Raw genomic sequence first — 16,711 nt, 5'->3', positions numbered from 1 at the left:
AAATCCTCTGGATCTTAGTGCTTCTCTATGGAGTTGTTGGCTTCGCGGCTAGCAGGTTCTTGTAATTTAATATATTTTTAGTTTTTATAATTTAATATTTTTTTTGTTTTTTTCTTGTAATTTTTTTTATTTTAATTTTTATAAATTATGTTTTTTATTTTATTTTTCATTCTTAAAATAATTCAGATAGTAGTTTGAATAGTTAAAAGCCACTATTTAAACCGCTTAAGTGATTTATTTAAAATTATGTACTAATTCATCTAAGCCTTAAGTGATTTATTTAGAAAATCAAGATGTAATTTTAATTGAAAAATCATGAAAATCATACTTTTGCTTTCTTATTTTCTTGGTTTGTAATATTTCATAGATATACTAGACTACTTTATTTAATTTATTTATCATTGACTTGTCTAACAGTCTGGCAGCCAATCATATAAAAAAAAGGTGTTCCATCAATTTATGCATTCACCTATTTCATTTGGACTGTTCTAAACGAACCAAAACACTTCACTTCAGTACTGTGCCCTCTGCAGATGAATTTGGCATTGTGGAAGCAAGCAAAACCAATCACGCTGCAAAAGGGGAAAGTTTCTCAACTTTTCTTTTAAGGTAACATAACTTCCTTCTCTTTCTCTTTCTTATCTATTGCTCTTTGTCCCTCACTTCTCTTCCTTTATATTACTGTAGTTCTTGTTTGTTGGAGCTACCTTGACCAAATAGCTCTGGTCTTTATAGTAGTTAATATTTTCTCTTTTGTTCAAAGAATTTGTTGCTAAATGCCGATTATATGTTCTGGGTATTTATTTATTCATCTCTCGAAATATCCCTAATTGTTCTGGTGTTCAACCATGGAGCAATATAGAACAATAGACAGGATAGTTTTCAAGTATGTTATTATGAAGAAAAAGCTTATATTTCAGATAGTAGAAGAAAGTATGCAGGAAAATAATTAAAAAAAAAACATGTTTTTCCTGCACAATGATCTTTCAGTATTCTTTTGGATTTAACTCATCTGTTGCAATTTTGAAGACACGGCATGATATGCCAAAACTAAAGCCATGTTTGTTCTCTTAGTTTTTTTTTTAATTTTTTTTTTTACAAATTATGTTCCAAAACAAAGAGTTCTAAATAAAATAACAAAAAACAGCTGAGAAATCTTTATTTTTCATCTTTTTCAGTCTCTACTATTTTGTCTCTTCACCAGTTATTGTTTAGTTTCATTTTCTTTAAAGTATTGAATAATGAGTTTCTTATATTCGCAGAGGCAGAAACATTATCCAGAATAGGTGTGCGCAAACTTGTGGCGTGCAGAAGACCAATAATTAGACCATAAATTTTCCACAGTTTTCAAATGATAAGCATTTAAGTATATGAATATAGTATAGTATATCGTATGATACATTACCACCAGTGTCCAACTTATTTTCGTTTGTTGTTGTTAATCACTTGTGTGAGTGCTTATCTGTCTAGGAATCCCAATATATTCCTTAATTAATTAAATCTGCTCCAACCTAACTTTATTTGATTTATTGTCTTTAGAGATCTGGGTCATAGACTCGTAGTGGAAATCTGAAGGTTATTTTTGTTTCTTGAGCCCCTCCCCCTCCCAAAAGCAAGAGAATATTGTAGCAAAACAAGGGGGGAAAAAGTTACCAAGTTTACAGGTATTTCTGATTTAGCTATCAAATTATGTTCGTATGCTTTTTTTTTTCCTTGTCAGTGTTACACATTATTTTTTAATATACTTTATTATTAGCTGAAATTTATTAAAAATTATAAATTAAAATAAAAATTCATTAAATAAAAAATAAGATCAATTAATGAAATTATATCACTTTTGAGTTATTATAAGACTCTATTTCTGTAGGCACTCAAAAGTCAAAGCAAATGCATTTTTTTCTCTGATTTTAGGTAAGCCCTAAAAAGTAGTTTATGACTTAGAAGATTGTCATGCCAAGCATATTCAAGTGCTTAACTAATTACTGAAAAGATGTAATATTGTATTGTATGTTGTCTTTGCAGAGAAATGGCCTTAACACATTCAACATCTTTCCAACAAATGTTTCAGAGGGCTGCTTCAGCTCAGTTTAGGAGGCCTCTCCTTCATCTTGTGTCCACTCGTAAGCTCTCTGTCCCTTCTTAAAGCCCTACCAATTATCTTTTCATAAAATGTGGATTCTTTTTTTTATAAAAAAATGGAAAATAAAAGTAGGGTCTTCTGCGTAACTTACCATAATAATAATTTCAGTAATACGTGGTCAATCAAAATTCAAAATCATTACAAAACCACCTCACTTTTATGATATACAATATCTCCTACTAATGTTACTGGCTGTCTTCCCATACACTGAAGCACCAAAATTGTAGGTCATTATAGATCAAGGTCTACTTTCCTCTTTTTGAAACATCATTTAGTTCTCTATAAGTTTAAAGAACAGTAAATAAATGTCACATGTCATGATTTCAATAGAAGAATACATAATCTGAAGCACTGAAAAAGTGACTTAAGCTGAGAAGACAGTCCAACCTAAAACACTAGTTCATTAAGAGTGCCTCATCATGACTAAAATATCATACTAAGCTTCAATGTGGAACTTGTAAACTTGTTTTTATCTTTAGGAATCAAACTTAGGTACCAAGATTCCAAGAAATTTACAATAACTCGCAGATTATTCAACCACTAAACTAAACTTCCTTTAAACATTGCTACCTCTTTCAAGAGTCATTTCTTAATTTAAGTACCAATTTTTATGACTTAAGCACAATAAAAGAATTAAATCTGAACGACTAATCTATTAAGTGGGAGAGTCTGATGGTTTAAGCACCATGTTAAGCTTCTCATTCCACTCAACGTGACACTCCGAAAACCTTTTTCATCTCTCAGACGGTTAATCTACACATAAAACTAGTAATACTATCATTAATTATAATCCCCTGTGGGGATGCATGCATCAATCGCATTAATCTCTGAAAACTTCATATGTATATATAGGGAATAACACTTCAATTGACTTGTTGCAGAGGAAGCCAGGCACAGGTACCTCACCCAATGTGTTCCACTTCACAAAGCAGCACTAAAAGGAGACTGGAAAGAGGCCAAGAAAATACTAGACCAAGACCCCACGCTACTCAAGTCTGCCATAACAAAGGGGTGGGCAACAGTGCTCCACATTGCAGTCGGAGCAAACCATGAATGCTTTGTAGAGGAGTTGGTGAAACTACTTTCACGCGAAGACTTAGAACTGCTAGATGACAAGGGAAACACTGCATTCTGCTTTGCTGCAGCTGTTGGGAACGTGCACATTGCTGAAATCATGCGCATAAAGAATGAATCGTTGCCAACTATAAGGGGTGGAGAAGGAGTCACTCCTCTTCACTTGGCTGTGTTACAAGGACGGAGTGAAATGACTCGGTATCTGTTTGATAAAACTAGAGAAATACTCTATGATGATGATTGGATTACACTGTTCCTCATTTGTGTAAACTCTGGGCTCTATGGTAAGCATATTAATAACCAAACATTTTGTTTAAGTTTTCAACCTTCTCTCAGTTTTGTGGTCTTCCATCTAAATTCACTTCTTTTATTTTTCCATATAGTTTTATGAATATGTAATTTTAGTCTCCTAAAATATTTATTAAACATTTGGTTCTCATGTCTTTCAAATTGAGTAATTTTCATATTCATGATGGCATATCTACATGCTAATATGATAGTCTAATATTTATGTTACACTAATAATGTGTTGCCGTTGCATGTTAGTGTTTTTCTATTTATGTACAACACACGGTTAGTGTCACGTTAATATAAATGTTAATTGTCATATCATTTATCATATTAGCATGTTAATGTCAAATCATTTCTAATGATAGTAGGAATCAAAAGTGAATTCAAGGCAAGATTTTAAACAAGAAAAGAAACTTAATACCCCAGTTGCTGGTGAAAGTCCAAATGGTTTAATGTTTGATTAATGACTTCAGAAGAATACTTTTAATTTCATTCTTGAAACGGCTGCATCCTTCCCTTTACTGATGAGTGTGAACCACAAATATATCACTAAGTACACATAACTTAAATTAGGCAGTGTAATCTTGGTAGAACTGAACATGGGTGAACACTTTCATTAATCATGCTGTCATCAGAGTTTTTAGTCCACATGATTTGGATCTTCTTGCAGAGCTTGCCCTGGAAATGCTAAATCAGAGGGAATCGCTAGCTTTTGCCCGGGGTGATAACTACGAGACAGCTTTGCATGTTTTGGCTCGAAAGCCTTTGAATTGTGGTTGCCGAAGTCCACTACGATATCCAAAACACCTCCTTCATTTGTGTAAGTGCATATAATCACTTCTTTTAGGAAATCATGACTCTTTTCAATCTGTTACTCTGTTTTATAATTTTCACATGGAGAAATGCTAGCAATATTCTCTCTAGCATTTTTTTTAATATTTTTTCTATAATTGATTAAAATTTATTAAAAATTACTAATTTTAGTTGGCCTCAACTTTTATTTAACGATTATCTTTTCCGATTAGAAGTGAGACTTACCAAAATATAGGATAAATTTCACTCAATCATTAAAAAGTAAAAAAAAGTAGAAAAAGTATTGTTAATATTTATTGTTTATTGTGTTGGTAGTTATATTCTTTAACATTTATTGCTTTATTGAAAATCTCTCAAGCATACACTAAAAAATCAAGTATGCTTCATCACACCTTCATCACACCCTCAGTTCAACTGCTAATTATTACCTTTGAATAAGTATTACAAAATTCAACAATTTTAACTTTTTCATGAGACAACTTTTTTGTGGTTTTTTTTTTTGTTGAATACTTTTTCATGAGACAACTAATCGGTGATATATGTTGTGTGCCGTAGGCAAGAACATGAAGGACCCTCCGGTCCTTAAACTTACAAGACGCATCTGGGATATATTTCTTACCCTTGATGACTCTGAGATGATGGATGCAATAAGAGAACCATCCCAAGTAACATTTATTGCCGCAGAAGAAGGCAATTTCGAGTTTCTATCTGTGATTATGAGCACTTATCCGGATTTGATTTGGGAATTGAATACGATGGGTCGTAGTATAATTCACGTTGCTGCCTTACACCGACATGCTAGCATATTCAATTTGATACACGAAATTGGCCCAAGCAAAGATTTCGTGTTAACATTTTTGGATGATGAAGGCAGCACGTTACTCCATTCTGTTGCAGTAATAGCACCAACAGATCGACTTAATGTAGTTTCTGGAGCTGCTTTTCAAATGATGCTTGAGTTGACATGGTTTGAGGTATAGTCTATACTCCAAGCTTCTTAATTTCATCCTTTTCTATTTTTAAGGTATAATATTACATTCTTATAAATAGTCTCAGAAATACTTGGAATACTATTCTCCTAAATGTGTTTGGTTAACATTTAGTAATAAAAAAGTATTTAATAAGAAAAATGAAAAAACTAAAAGTAAAAGAAGAAATGTGAAAGAATGAAGTGAGAATAAATAGTTGTTATAGGAAGTAACTTCTATTTTTATAGGAATATAAGTGATAGAGTAAATTACATAGATACTTCTAAGATTTTCATTGATTACACCTAATACTCCTTCATTTTGTAACCCTTGCCCCCCTTTCCTCTCACACAAATATATTGTCTCATACAACACCGGACAACCCCTCCCTCACTTGCACTCCCCGTGTTTTATGCAAATTCTGCTTGATATATACTCCATCAACTGATGATATAACTACGAATTTTAATAACTTGTCATGTCATCAAGCAGTCTAATGAGATCATCAAGGGTAATTTTTTGTTGTTAACTGTTTTTAATTGCTTAAAAACTTCTTGACATCATCAATTGTTATGAACTGATGCGAAATTAAAAACACAATTTTTTCAAAAACAATAACACGAGGTTGCTCTATTAGACTCCTTAATAGTATGATAAGTAACTGGGTTGCCGGTATTATACGAAGCAATAAATGGAGGAATATCAAGTGTTATTCACATAAAACACATTATCTATTAATTAATGTTGTTACTTGACAGTAAGGTCTAAAGCTAAGAAAAATAAATAGAGAAATATCAAGTGCTATTCACATAAAACACAAGGGATGCAAATGGAGGAAAAGAGTTCCCAGTATTATACATTATACGAAGCAATAAATTAGAAGATCTTTTTGTAGGATTACATACCTGTTTGGATACAAATCATAAGCTCTTTTGAGAACTTCTCAAAAGAAGTATGAAGTGTAATAAGATAAAACCTCAAGGGAGGTTCGAATAATTGACTCTAAGAGATAGTCATTTTTTCATCTCAAGAATAAGTAATAAAATAAATATGAATATTTTATATTCTTAAAAATAAATAATACTTGGAATGTTTTCTCAAAATTTGTTCACAATATTAATACATGATATTCTGAAATTCACTTTCCCAAGAATAATTTGTAATTAGTTTAAACAAAAACAACCTTAAATTTATGTATTTATACTTCAATTCCATGAAGTAAATAAATAATTTATACATAAATGATATTATGCACATACCCTTGATGTGGCAGGAGGTAAAAAAGATCATGCTACCATCATTTGTAGAGATGCCAAATTATGAAGGCATTATTCCTCGAGAACTATTCACCAATCAGCATGAAGATTTGTTGAAAAAGGGAGAATCTTGGATGAAGCGAACAGCAAGTTCTTGCATGGTTGTCTCAACTCTAATTGCAACAGGAGTGTTTTCTGCAGCTTTCAGCGTCCCAGGTGGTATCGATGACAAGTTAGGATCTCCCAATTATTTGAAGAAACCTTTATTCACGGTATTTGCATTATCAGATGCCTTGGCATTGACCCTTTCTACGACCTCAACCCTAATTTTTTTGTCCATACTCATCTCACGTTATGCTGAGGAAGACTTTCTCAGGTCACTGCCATTCAAATTGATATTTGGACTAGTGTCACTATTTTTCTCAATAATCAGCATGATGGTAGCATTCAGTAGTACTTTCTTCATAGCATATTACCATGCTAAAACGTGGGTTCCTATCACCATTGCTGTATTTGTGTGTTTTCCAATATTCTTATTTATATGTCTACAGTTTCGTCTCTGGCATGACATAATGTATTTGCACTATATTTGTGGTTCTCTGTTTAGACCAAGGAAACAAATGATTCATTAGAAAGATTGAGCTGTTTGCTCAATAATAAATTTTGATGTACTTTTGTCTGCATGTAATTTTTTTTACTGTTGCTCAAAATGATGATCGTATAAGTAATTAACAAAATACAAAGCAGTTAACCCACAGAAGAAGAAAAAAAGGTTTACTGAATCACACAAAAAATATAGTTGTAGTCACGATATTTTTGACATTTTTCTTGTGAAAACAACCATATTCTTATACAAACTCAAATTTAAATAAAAGGAGTGGATTAGACTTCACATTAAATCAGTTTCCAATATGAAAGGCAGAGAAAAATTTGGAATGGCTAAAACAGGGGCGTTAGTCATTGCAACCTTAAGCCACTCAAAGACTTTCTGTGCTTCTGGTGTCCAACTGAAGTTGTTTTTACACAGGAGTGAGGTCAAAGGGACGACAATAGCAGCATAACCTTTGACGAACTTTCGGTAGAAGCCCGTGAGTCCAAGGAAGCCTCGCAGGTCCCTTTGGTTGTTGGGGACTGGCCACTCGAGCATCACGATAATCTTGGAGTGGTCTGGTTCTATCCTATTAGTGGAAATAACATGTCCTAAATACTCCATTTGCCATTGAGCAAACAAGCCTTGGAGTGTTCAAGGAAGAACTACCCCTGCAAGAGAGTTGTGAAAATCAACTCTAAGTGATGGAGGTGAGATTTCAGGGTGGCGCTATAAACCAAAATGTCATTGAAAAACACCGCGATGAATTTTCATAGATAAGGTTGAAGGAATGTGTTCATGGTTGCTTGAAATGTCGATGGGGCATTGCATAGACCAAAAGGCATTACGCGATATTCGTAATAACCCTAACCAACATCATCTAAAAAAAATCTTAACCAATATCGACAAAAAATAGCTTTGGTTGATATCATACAAAAAAATTCTGACTGGAAAAACCTCGGCCAATGTCAGTGAAAAACAACTTATGTCGATATCGGCCGTAAAAACTTTGGTCATCCGTTGTGAGTGTTGAGCGAAAAAGAATCGTGAACAAGAATGTGAGTTAGAGTGAACATCTCCGAAAAAAGAATTTCAAATTCTATATTTTTTTAGAGAATTTGAAATCCCACTATTTTGGTCAATCAAAATGATTCATAAAAATACTAGAAATTCAATCTCCTTTCAAATATTCTATCCAAACAAGTTATTTTATTATAAATTATTTTAAATTCCTTAAAAAAATGAATTTCCTTATTAAATTGCTCCATCCAAACATAGGTAAGATCCCATACAAATTACTCAAATTCTTCGTCACTAAACCAACTTTAATGGATTAAATATAGTAAAAAATGGTTCAAGAATAACATAACAATGCATATAAAAACTAGCGTGTTGACCCATGCTTCGCTGGGGTGATGTTTACTTATATTTGCTATGAACATAAAAAAAAAACATTATAATAAAACTTTGAAAAAATAAATTGTTAAAATTATATAGAAATTAGTAATTTTGAAAATAAAAGTACAAATAAAAATTCAATTTTTTTTTCTGAAACAAAAAGTTCAGTTTTTTTATTAGGTTAAAGAAATAAAGAAAAATGTAACTTATGCGTACTCCAGAGGACATGTGATACCTTCCCATTAGCATTTTTCTGGTACTACCTTTGATGTTGATGAAAGGTTTGTGACCTATGTGAGATTCATTGATGTCTTCGTGAGGTAACTCCTCCTAGTGCCACCGAGGTACCTCTTTTTATATGAGGTACCTCTTGTGAAAGAAGATTATGTGAACATGACTGCCACCTAAATATCGGTACAACTCAAACCTTGATTATATATGACACTGTTAATATACTATAAATTATCACAAGTCGCAGCACAACGCATATTGCGACAAAGAATTTTTCCTTTTAAGTGGAATATTATGATGCTTGTTGACAGAAACATCAATATCATTCATTTTCATTGTTCACTACTGTACGTTGACGACCTAAGTCTCCGGTTTACATTGCAACATTATTAAAAAGCAACTTGTGTTTGAGTAATACCCTGGAAAGTGTCATTTCCCAAAGCCATTTAGAAGAAGGAAAGAATATTCAAAAGGAACGTTCTTCAGCATTTCTTCTATTGTATTAGAGCTATTTTCTTTCTATCCTATCCTTTAAATATCAACTTCATTCCTTCATTTAACACCACAACACCAACCACCACCATCTTCTTCTTCTTCAGGTATCTTTTTCGTCATTCCACCTCCTCTTAACTGTACACTTGTTTCAACTTTATTTCCTTCTCTTTCCCTTTCATCTTATGGACACACTTTGAATTTACGTACCTCTGTATCTTTTTTTATTTTTATGTTTTCTACTACAACTCCATCAAGAACTCAACCAGATCTATGCACTAATTACTTTCCCTTACAATTTTGAAACATTTCATTTCTAATTCTATTTGCCCAAAATACTTATTGGTATTGTTTATCATTTTTGTGCAGGCAATCAAGTGGAGGAGGAAAAGATGCAGTTAAAACTTTAAAAAGTTTTATATTTTTAGGTACGCGCACCTTAATATTTTCTTCATTAGGTTGAAATTTCAGTCACACGTTATTAGGAATTGAAGAAAGATTTGTCGTACAGTATTTGGCCATAATTAATTAAGTTGAGGGCATGAGGGGAAAAACAACAAACGCAAACTTGGATTATTCTCACTGGTGGGGTTTCGCATATGACCCCACCACGTATTGCACGTACTTCTTATATATATATATATCCTTTTTAAGTCAATTTTTACAGTTCTCATGAAATATTTCACATATAATGACATTCTTTTTTCATCTCTCGAGGTAAAATTCGGTTAGGTCGAAATATACGGTTGTCCCGTTAGGTTTACTTCCTCCTGGCTCCTACGTACTCCATCTTTTTAAAGAAAGTATAAGGAGTAATTTAACCCTTATGGCCCTTGTCTAGCTACTCGAGTGCCTTACAGGCTATTTTTATATGCTAAATGATCAACGATCGTGATCCAACTTCGGTAAGATTAAAAGTACTAGTCAATGGTTAATCATACTTAAATATCTTTTCATTTCTTTAATGTGCAAGTGGTCCAAATAGTAGAAAAGATAAAAGAAACCGTCCATACCAAGATATATATATATATATATATATATATATATATATATATATATATATATATATCAATTATTCTTGTCTGACCTTTACCTTTTCTTGTTCTTTCTTCAGTAAACAGAGTTTTTATATCCTGAAGAATCCTATAAGAAAAACAAATTTTTAGGTACGAGAATTTTTCAATATTTATATATTTTTATACAAAATTATATTAGCTTACTCCTGCCTCACTTTAATTAGGTATTCGAGTTTTCTTTTGGAAATCCTTATCTTCTTAGAGACATTTTCCATATTCACAGTACAAGTGTCTGAAACGTCATAATATGTATTCACTTTGTATGAACTCCGTATTCAACTGTTCCTTCACGTTTTTTTTAAAGCATAGGGATTTCTCAATCACTCACGTACGAGTCTAATATGCATAAGAACTATAAATTCTTTTGAGTCTAAATAGGAATGAAAATTTCCACTCATCTCAGGGGATTCATAAGAATTTCTTACCGTGTTTGTTTAGGTGTATTTAGGGGAGAAGGAATTAAGATCGAGGAAAAACACTTAGGAAGGAGGTATTTTATTGGTAGGTGGATGTGGGTAAAGAAGAGAGGAAAGAAGTGACTCTCAATTATTTATTTTAATTTTTTTATGATTCATATTTTCTCTTTTTTTTATATGATAATAATCATTATTAAACAAATTCTTTTCGACATCATCAAAATCTAAAACTTCATGATTCATATTATATTCTTCTTATTTTTTCTCACTTATTTCTTTGTTTCATATTTCACTCTTCGTTAATTCATTTATTAATTAAGGATAGGACAAAGATCATAACATATACTTTATATGTAACTACAAAAGATAAATTATTAATTCTTATTTGAGTGGTCAAGTTAGATGACCACTAAATAAATTTTATCCTTAACATTCCTGGGCATAATATAGTATAAGAAAATATATCCTTGTAGGTTCAACAGTTGTGAATTTGATGAGTAATATCATCACTGAAGGGCACTCTATTTCGAGGCCACCATATTTCAATGGAAGAAACTACACTGAGTGGAAGGAACGTATGAGAGTATTCATACAATCTGTTGACTTCAAGCTTTGGCTTGTGATAAAAAATGGACCAAAAGTTCCAACCAAGCTAGTAGACAACAAAGAAGTGGAGAAAAGTGAAGATGAATATGATGAAGACGACATGAAGAGTTTGGAATTAGAAGCAAAAGCAAAAAATATTTTACATTGTGCCTTAAATCCAGATATTTTTGAAATATTTTCAGATGACCCAAAATCAGCCAAGCAAATGTGGGACGAGCTTGACAGATTTTTTTTTGACAGGTTAAGTATCTTCAATTTGTAGATTCAAAATTTTGAAACTTGGTAATTGCTGAATGCTAACCTTGAATATTTTTTCCTCCTTTTAGTACGCACTGTTTCTAGAATTCTAACGTGTATAATTGGGAAAAAAACAACTCAGACCTCTCCATTTTCTTGATTTTTAAGAGAGACAAAAATACAACATTAAAAACAAATCAAATAAATGAAGAGAACTCCAACCCTAATATAATAATTACGTAATTTGCAATCTTTGCTTTAACAGGGAAATGACAGGTGCCAACTCTCCAACTCCACAAGGACAACTCTCCAAGGATCCAAACACACCAGATGCTACTCAATTTAATTCTCCTGACCTTTACTTTTTTCAGGATACAAGTACGGTAAAAATGATTTGTTCTTTTAAATTATCAATTTTTTATCAAAAACTTGTTAATTTATTTTCAATTTTTAATAAAAAAACAAAAACTGTAAATTAATAAAATAAATTCTTTTTTTTTCTTTTGTAAAGGTTAAATAACTAGCAACAAATTAATAATAAAATAAATTATATAATTATCATTCACTTTGCATACATTGATTAGTTTAGTAAAAAAAGATAAAAATATCAAAATGACGAGTTTTATAGCATGATATGATTGATAAATAATTTTATTTTTTATATGTATGTGCTCAAGACAAGTTAAATAATCAGGTTTATGTGTGGAAAAATATCTATTGAGAAAAAATAATAACCACTTAAAATGAATCTTAATCCTTTGAAGGATTAATCTTTTGACTTTTGGTTGAAAAATATCTTGAATCCATCCGAAAATTAAATTAAGCAATTTTTTTAATGTTTTTAAATTAGTTTTAAAAGAAAAGTTATATATGAGTAGAGGCAGTATTGTAAAAAAAACGTATTAATTAAAAAACTTCACAAGTAATAAATATTAGCTTTGTTTCAGGGGAATCCATGGACAAATTTTTGGATCTTTGTGTGCCCCTTCACAAGCTTGCTCTAAGAGGCAACTGGGAAGCAGCCAAAGTAATCTTAGCAAAAGATGATAGACTGAAGCACGCTGCAATAGCTAGTGGTTGGGCTACACTTCTACATGTTGCTGCAGGAGCAAACGATTCACACTTTGTGGAGGAGCTGCTGCAAGAACTCAAAGACGAACACATTGCATTGCAAGATTACATGGGCAACACCGCCTTCTCCTTCGCTGTTGCATCTGGGAACATGGAAATTGTTAAATTATTGATGGATAGAAATCCACACTTGCCAACAAAAAGGGGTGGAAATGATTATACACCTATTCAGTTTGCTGTGATGCAAGGAAAATGCGACATGGCACGGTTTCTATACGACATGACCAAAGTAGTATTCCAAGACAAGGACAAGATAAAGTTGTTCTTTACCTGTATCAAGACCGGCAACTATCGTAAGCATTTCTTGTTTTAAACACAATTATTAATACACTCTTTTAGACATATTAATTAAAATTTATTAGCACAAATTTTGCAAGACTTTTTTTCTATTTAGGCTAAAAGTTACTTTTGATTATTTAAGTCAATATTTTGCTTATTTAAGTTTTAAAAATTTCATTTTATTTCTTTTATATTTTCAAAAGATTTTATTTTAATCTTTTTTTTTCTATAAGTATGACGAGTCCAATAATACTTATTGATATAATAATGATATCTTAATTAAAATGTCATTTCAAATGATATTATTTTAGTCCTTTAAGATTTTAAAATATTTTAAATTTAGTCCGTTCAATTTTTAAATGATATCATATTGGTTATTTAAATTTATAAAAAAGTTTTATATTATTAATAACAATTCCATATACACATACTCAATGTTTATTTGTTGTAACATAAACTTGTGTTAAATTAAGATCTAAATATGTTTTAGGTTGTTAATAAATGACTTTTTTTGTTTTCAATTTTTATTAAATTTTAATAGATCGTTAATATATTAAAACTTTTATTTTAAGTCTTTAAATTATATTGTGATATTATCTCAACTGTTAATATATATTGAAAATATTTATTCACCAATGTTTCACAATCATTTAACACACAACATGAACTAGAAACAAAAATTTTAATATATGATGAATTCTATGAAAAAAAAATATTAAAATCCAAAATAAAAATTAATCAATTATCATATATTTAAAGCATATTTAAGTCTTAATTTAAAATGAAGTTGAGTAGATATTGATCCAAATATCTTTCAGACATGGCCTTAGAAATGGCAAGAGAGTGGGAAGAGCTAGCTTATGCACGGGATGAAAATAAGGACACAGCTTTGCATCTCTTGGCTCTAAATCAAAACCCTTTGGATTCTTGTTGTCATTGTTCAGAGATTAAAGATCCCATCCAGATCAACCCTGGTAAATTCTTACGTTCACTAATTATAAGGAAAATTCAGACAAGTGGCTTGAATTATTTATTTATTTGTAGAGCTTCCAGATTATACCTTGCTCTTTTACACTTCTTTTATTACAAGAAACCAATTTTTTATATTGCAGACATGAAAAAACATGTGATGTTTCAATTGGTTAATTTTCTGTGGAAAACGATTCTCCGCCACAAAGACCACTCGGAGGCATTCAGAATCATAAGTGTCCCTTCTCAACTATTATTCGATGCTGCAGAAGTTGGTAATTTTGGATTCTTGTCAGAGCTTATTAGTGCTTACCCTAGCATGATCATATGGGAAGTGGACAACAAAAACCAAAGTATAATTCACACAGCAGTTTCATATCGCCATGCTAGCATCTTCAATCTCGTACATGAAATAGGGTCCATTAAGGATATTATAATATCATATTTTGTCAAAGAAAACAACCCGTTGTGTTTTCAACCAAAAAATAAGAACAACACTTTATTGCATTTGGCTGCAAAGTTAGCCCCACCAGATCGACTTGAATTAGTTTCTGGAGCAGCATTCCAAATGTGCCTCGAGATCATATGGTTTAAGGTAACCCCTTTATTTCATTAACTCTGAATGCTTTGCATTTTCACACGGCACTCTGTTTTCACAGCACCACTGCATTGTTATGAGTTTGAAAATTCTTTTATCGTTGCATATTAGGATAAAGTGTTTTTTACTCTTTTCTCTGGTTTTACATTTTTTCCAACTTTGTGGTTGGAAGAAATTTTTTTATTAAAGGTAATTAATCAAATTTTTTAATCAAGATTAATTATCAGAAAATTTGATTGATACCTATAAAACACGAACACCTCTCTTATTTGAAATGTTGTTATATCAAATCTATTTTCGATATTGACACCACATGACACTTGCTCCATACTTATTAATTTAAAAATTGTTTTTTTTGGCTTGAACACTTAAGTTGTCATTTTTACATGATTCATACAATTGAGAAAATATAAATGGTTAATTTAAAAAGATGAATATATCACTCTCTCTATTTGTATGTTTATGTAGTGTCTTTGTGTCCTAGATTTTAGACATAAGTTGTATTAAAATATTCATATTGTGTTCAATATTCGTGTCATAGTATGTGTTTTGATAGGTTGATGCTCCGTATAAATGTCATTGGCAACTAAAAAATAGATGATTTACGTATACATCCATAACATAAATAATGGCTTGGTTTTTTATTAAATAAGTTATGTGTTGATTGAAATATTTACATTTTGGAGAGATCATACATGGATTAATTGTTTATTTTTTACTCATCCATTATAATTCTATTCAAAATTTAGTCAATCCATTTGTTTGTCGATCTTCCATATATGCATTTGTTCCCGCATATATATAGATTCATTTATTATTATGCCTGAAGTTCTAAATTGTAATTATTGAGGTTTATTCACTAAAGTCATCTATACTAACTCCTAACACAGGAGGTGAAGAAAATAATGCCACCATCATTCATAAAGTTGAAAAATTCTGATGGCCTAACTGCTGAAGAATTATTTACAAAGGAGCATGAAGGATTGCGAAAAGAAGGAGAGGAATGGATGAAACGCACTGCTGAGTTTTGTATGCTTATATCAACAGTTATTGCCACAGCAGTGTTCGCTGCTGCTATTAACATACCAGGTGGTATCGATGATGGCACAAATAAACCAAATTACTTGAACAAAGCATCATTCCAAGTATTTGCAATATCAGATGCAGCTGCATTCGTCTTCTCTGCAACTGCAATATTGATATTCTTGTCTATTCTCATCTCACGATATGCGGAGTACGACTTTCACCAGTCACTACCCTTGAAGTTAATATGTGGACTGATAACTCTATTCATCTCCATAGCATGCATGATGGTAGCATTTGGCAGTGCCTTCTTCATAACGTATTACTATGGTTTGAAGGCGGTTCCTGATATAATTGCAGTACTTGCATGTCTACCATTGCTTCTATATATAGGTTTGCAATTTTCATTATGGTCAGATATCATCTACTCAACCTTCTATTGTAGGAATCTATTTAAGCCAAGTAAACGTATGATTTATGTAGCTACTAAAGAATTAGAGGCATTGTAATCAGATCATTTTTTAAAGTTTCAATATATCAAGTCGACTTAAAAAACTATCACTTCTAGTACTTATTAGGTTGAAATTAGATGTGTACGTAACTTGATCTTCTAAAATGTTAAATTCAAAATGTTATTTGTGTTAATTATTTTTTCATAAAATTATTTCTGATTAAAGTTAATCTTAGAATGATGTGTAAGAGCATTTACAATAAGAGTTATTTAATAGGTTATTTAAAAAAATATTATTTTGATGTGTTACATGTGATTATGAAGTGCTTAAATAAAAGAAAATTATTTATATAATTATTGCTCATGAGTTGATTTAAATTTATATTAAATATAAAAGAGATAAATTGAATATTTGTGAATTAAACAATTTGCTAATAAAAATATTTGCTGGAAAGAAAATTAATTGAATTGTTTTAGATTGAGATGACAGAGTTGCATAAAGTGAGAGAAACATAAATTATTATTGTTTGTGTTATAGTGGATAGTTTTGAAAAAAAATATTAATTTAAGATAAATTTAATATTCTTAATTATTTTTCTTAATGACAGTGAATTAATCATTTGTAACTTATAAACAAGAACCAGGAGTAGTAATACTGAATGTCTAACGTGAT

At 31.1% G+C, this 16,711-nt stretch overlaps 3 protein-coding genes across 11 annotated transcripts; 2 read left to right on the top strand and 1 right to left on the bottom strand.

Annotated features, from left to right (window-relative positions):
* The first annotated feature begins 459 nt into the window (after positions 1-459).
* On the top strand, positions 460-7,225 carry LOC114388148. 7 transcript variants are annotated; one of them, XM_028348480.1, is made up of 9 exons: positions 462-609; positions 1,263-1,286; positions 1,540-1,664; positions 1,868-1,911; positions 2,023-2,120; positions 3,022-3,498; positions 4,176-4,325; positions 4,874-5,292; positions 6,560-7,225. In XM_028348480.1, the coding sequence occupies exons 5-9, from the start codon at positions 2,027-2,029 to the stop codon at positions 7,172-7,174; spliced, it is 1,755 nt and encodes a 584-aa protein (XP_028204281.1). In that variant the 5' UTR covers positions 462-609; positions 1,263-1,286; positions 1,540-1,664; positions 1,868-1,911; positions 2,023-2,026; the 3' UTR covers positions 7,175-7,225. The 7 variants fall into 7 exon arrangements, with proteins under 7 accessions (XP_028204280.1, XP_028204281.1, XP_028204279.1 ...); XM_028348478.1 differs by having other exon boundaries at positions 1,263-1,366; XM_028348475.1 differs by having other exon boundaries at positions 1,263-1,450.
* Positions 7,226-7,431: 206 nt separating this feature from the next.
* On the bottom strand, positions 7,432-7,755 carry LOC114385844 (uncharacterized mitochondrial protein AtMg00860-like). Its single transcript, XM_028345903.1, has one exon. It carries the CDS (start codon positions 7,753-7,755, stop codon positions 7,432-7,434), a length of 324 nt encoding a protein of 107 aa, XP_028201704.1.
* A 1,457-nt stretch (positions 7,756-9,212) lies between these two features.
* On the top strand, positions 9,213-16,145 carry LOC114387949. Of its 3 annotated transcripts, XM_028348247.1 has the most exons (9): positions 9,213-9,359; positions 9,622-9,680; positions 10,767-10,829; positions 11,218-11,590; positions 11,853-11,965; positions 12,535-13,011; positions 13,816-13,971; positions 14,110-14,561; positions 15,455-16,145. In XM_028348247.1, the coding sequence occupies exons 4-9, from the start codon at positions 11,238-11,240 to the stop codon at positions 16,094-16,096; spliced, it is 2,193 nt and encodes a 730-aa protein (XP_028204048.1). In that variant the 5' UTR covers positions 9,213-9,359; positions 9,622-9,680; positions 10,767-10,829; positions 11,218-11,237; the 3' UTR covers positions 16,097-16,145. The 3 variants fall into 3 exon arrangements, with proteins under 3 accessions (XP_028204048.1, XP_028204047.1, XP_028204049.1); XM_028348246.1 differs by lacking the exon at positions 10,767-10,829 and having other exon boundaries at positions 9,215-9,359; XM_028348248.1 differs by lacking the exons at positions 9,213-9,359; positions 9,622-9,680 and adding an exon at positions 10,371-10,418.
* The last annotated feature ends 566 nt before the right edge of the window (positions 16,146-16,711 follow it).

Source organism: Glycine soja, chromosome 15 (genome assembly GCF_004193775.1).
Source record: "Glycine soja cultivar W05 chromosome 15, ASM419377v2, whole genome shotgun sequence".
In the NCBI taxonomy this organism is placed as follows: Eukaryota; Viridiplantae; Streptophyta; class Magnoliopsida; order Fabales; family Fabaceae; genus Glycine; species Glycine soja.
Note: the sequence above shows the minus strand (reverse complement) of the source record. Positions and strands in the feature narration are given on the sequence as shown.

Coding starts and splice junctions, on each gene's coding strand:
- LOC114388148 (XM_028348479.1), top strand. CDS start 2,027: ATGGCCTTAACACATTCAACATCTTTCCAACAAATGTTTCAGAGGGCT. Junction 2,121..3,021: donor CCTTCATCTTGTGTCCACTC/GTAAGCTCTCTG, acceptor GACTTGTTGCAG/AGGAAGCCAGGCACAGGTAC. Junction 5,293..6,559: donor TTGAGTTGACATGGTTTGAG/GTATAGTCTATA, acceptor TTGATGTGGCAG/GAGGTAAAAAAGATCATGCT.
- LOC114385844 (XM_028345903.1), bottom strand. CDS start 7,755: ATGGAGTATTTAGGACATGTTATTTCCACTAATAGGATAGAACCAGAC.
- LOC114387949 (XM_028348247.1), top strand. CDS start 11,238: ATGAGTAATATCATCACTGAAGGGCACTCTATTTCGAGGCCACCATAT. Junction 11,966..12,534: donor TTACTTTTTTCAGGATACAA/GTACGGTAAAAA, acceptor GCTTTGTTTCAG/GGGAATCCATGGACAAATTT. Junction 13,972..14,109: donor TCCCATCCAGATCAACCCTG/GTAAATTCTTAC, acceptor TTTATATTGCAG/ACATGAAAAAACATGTGATG.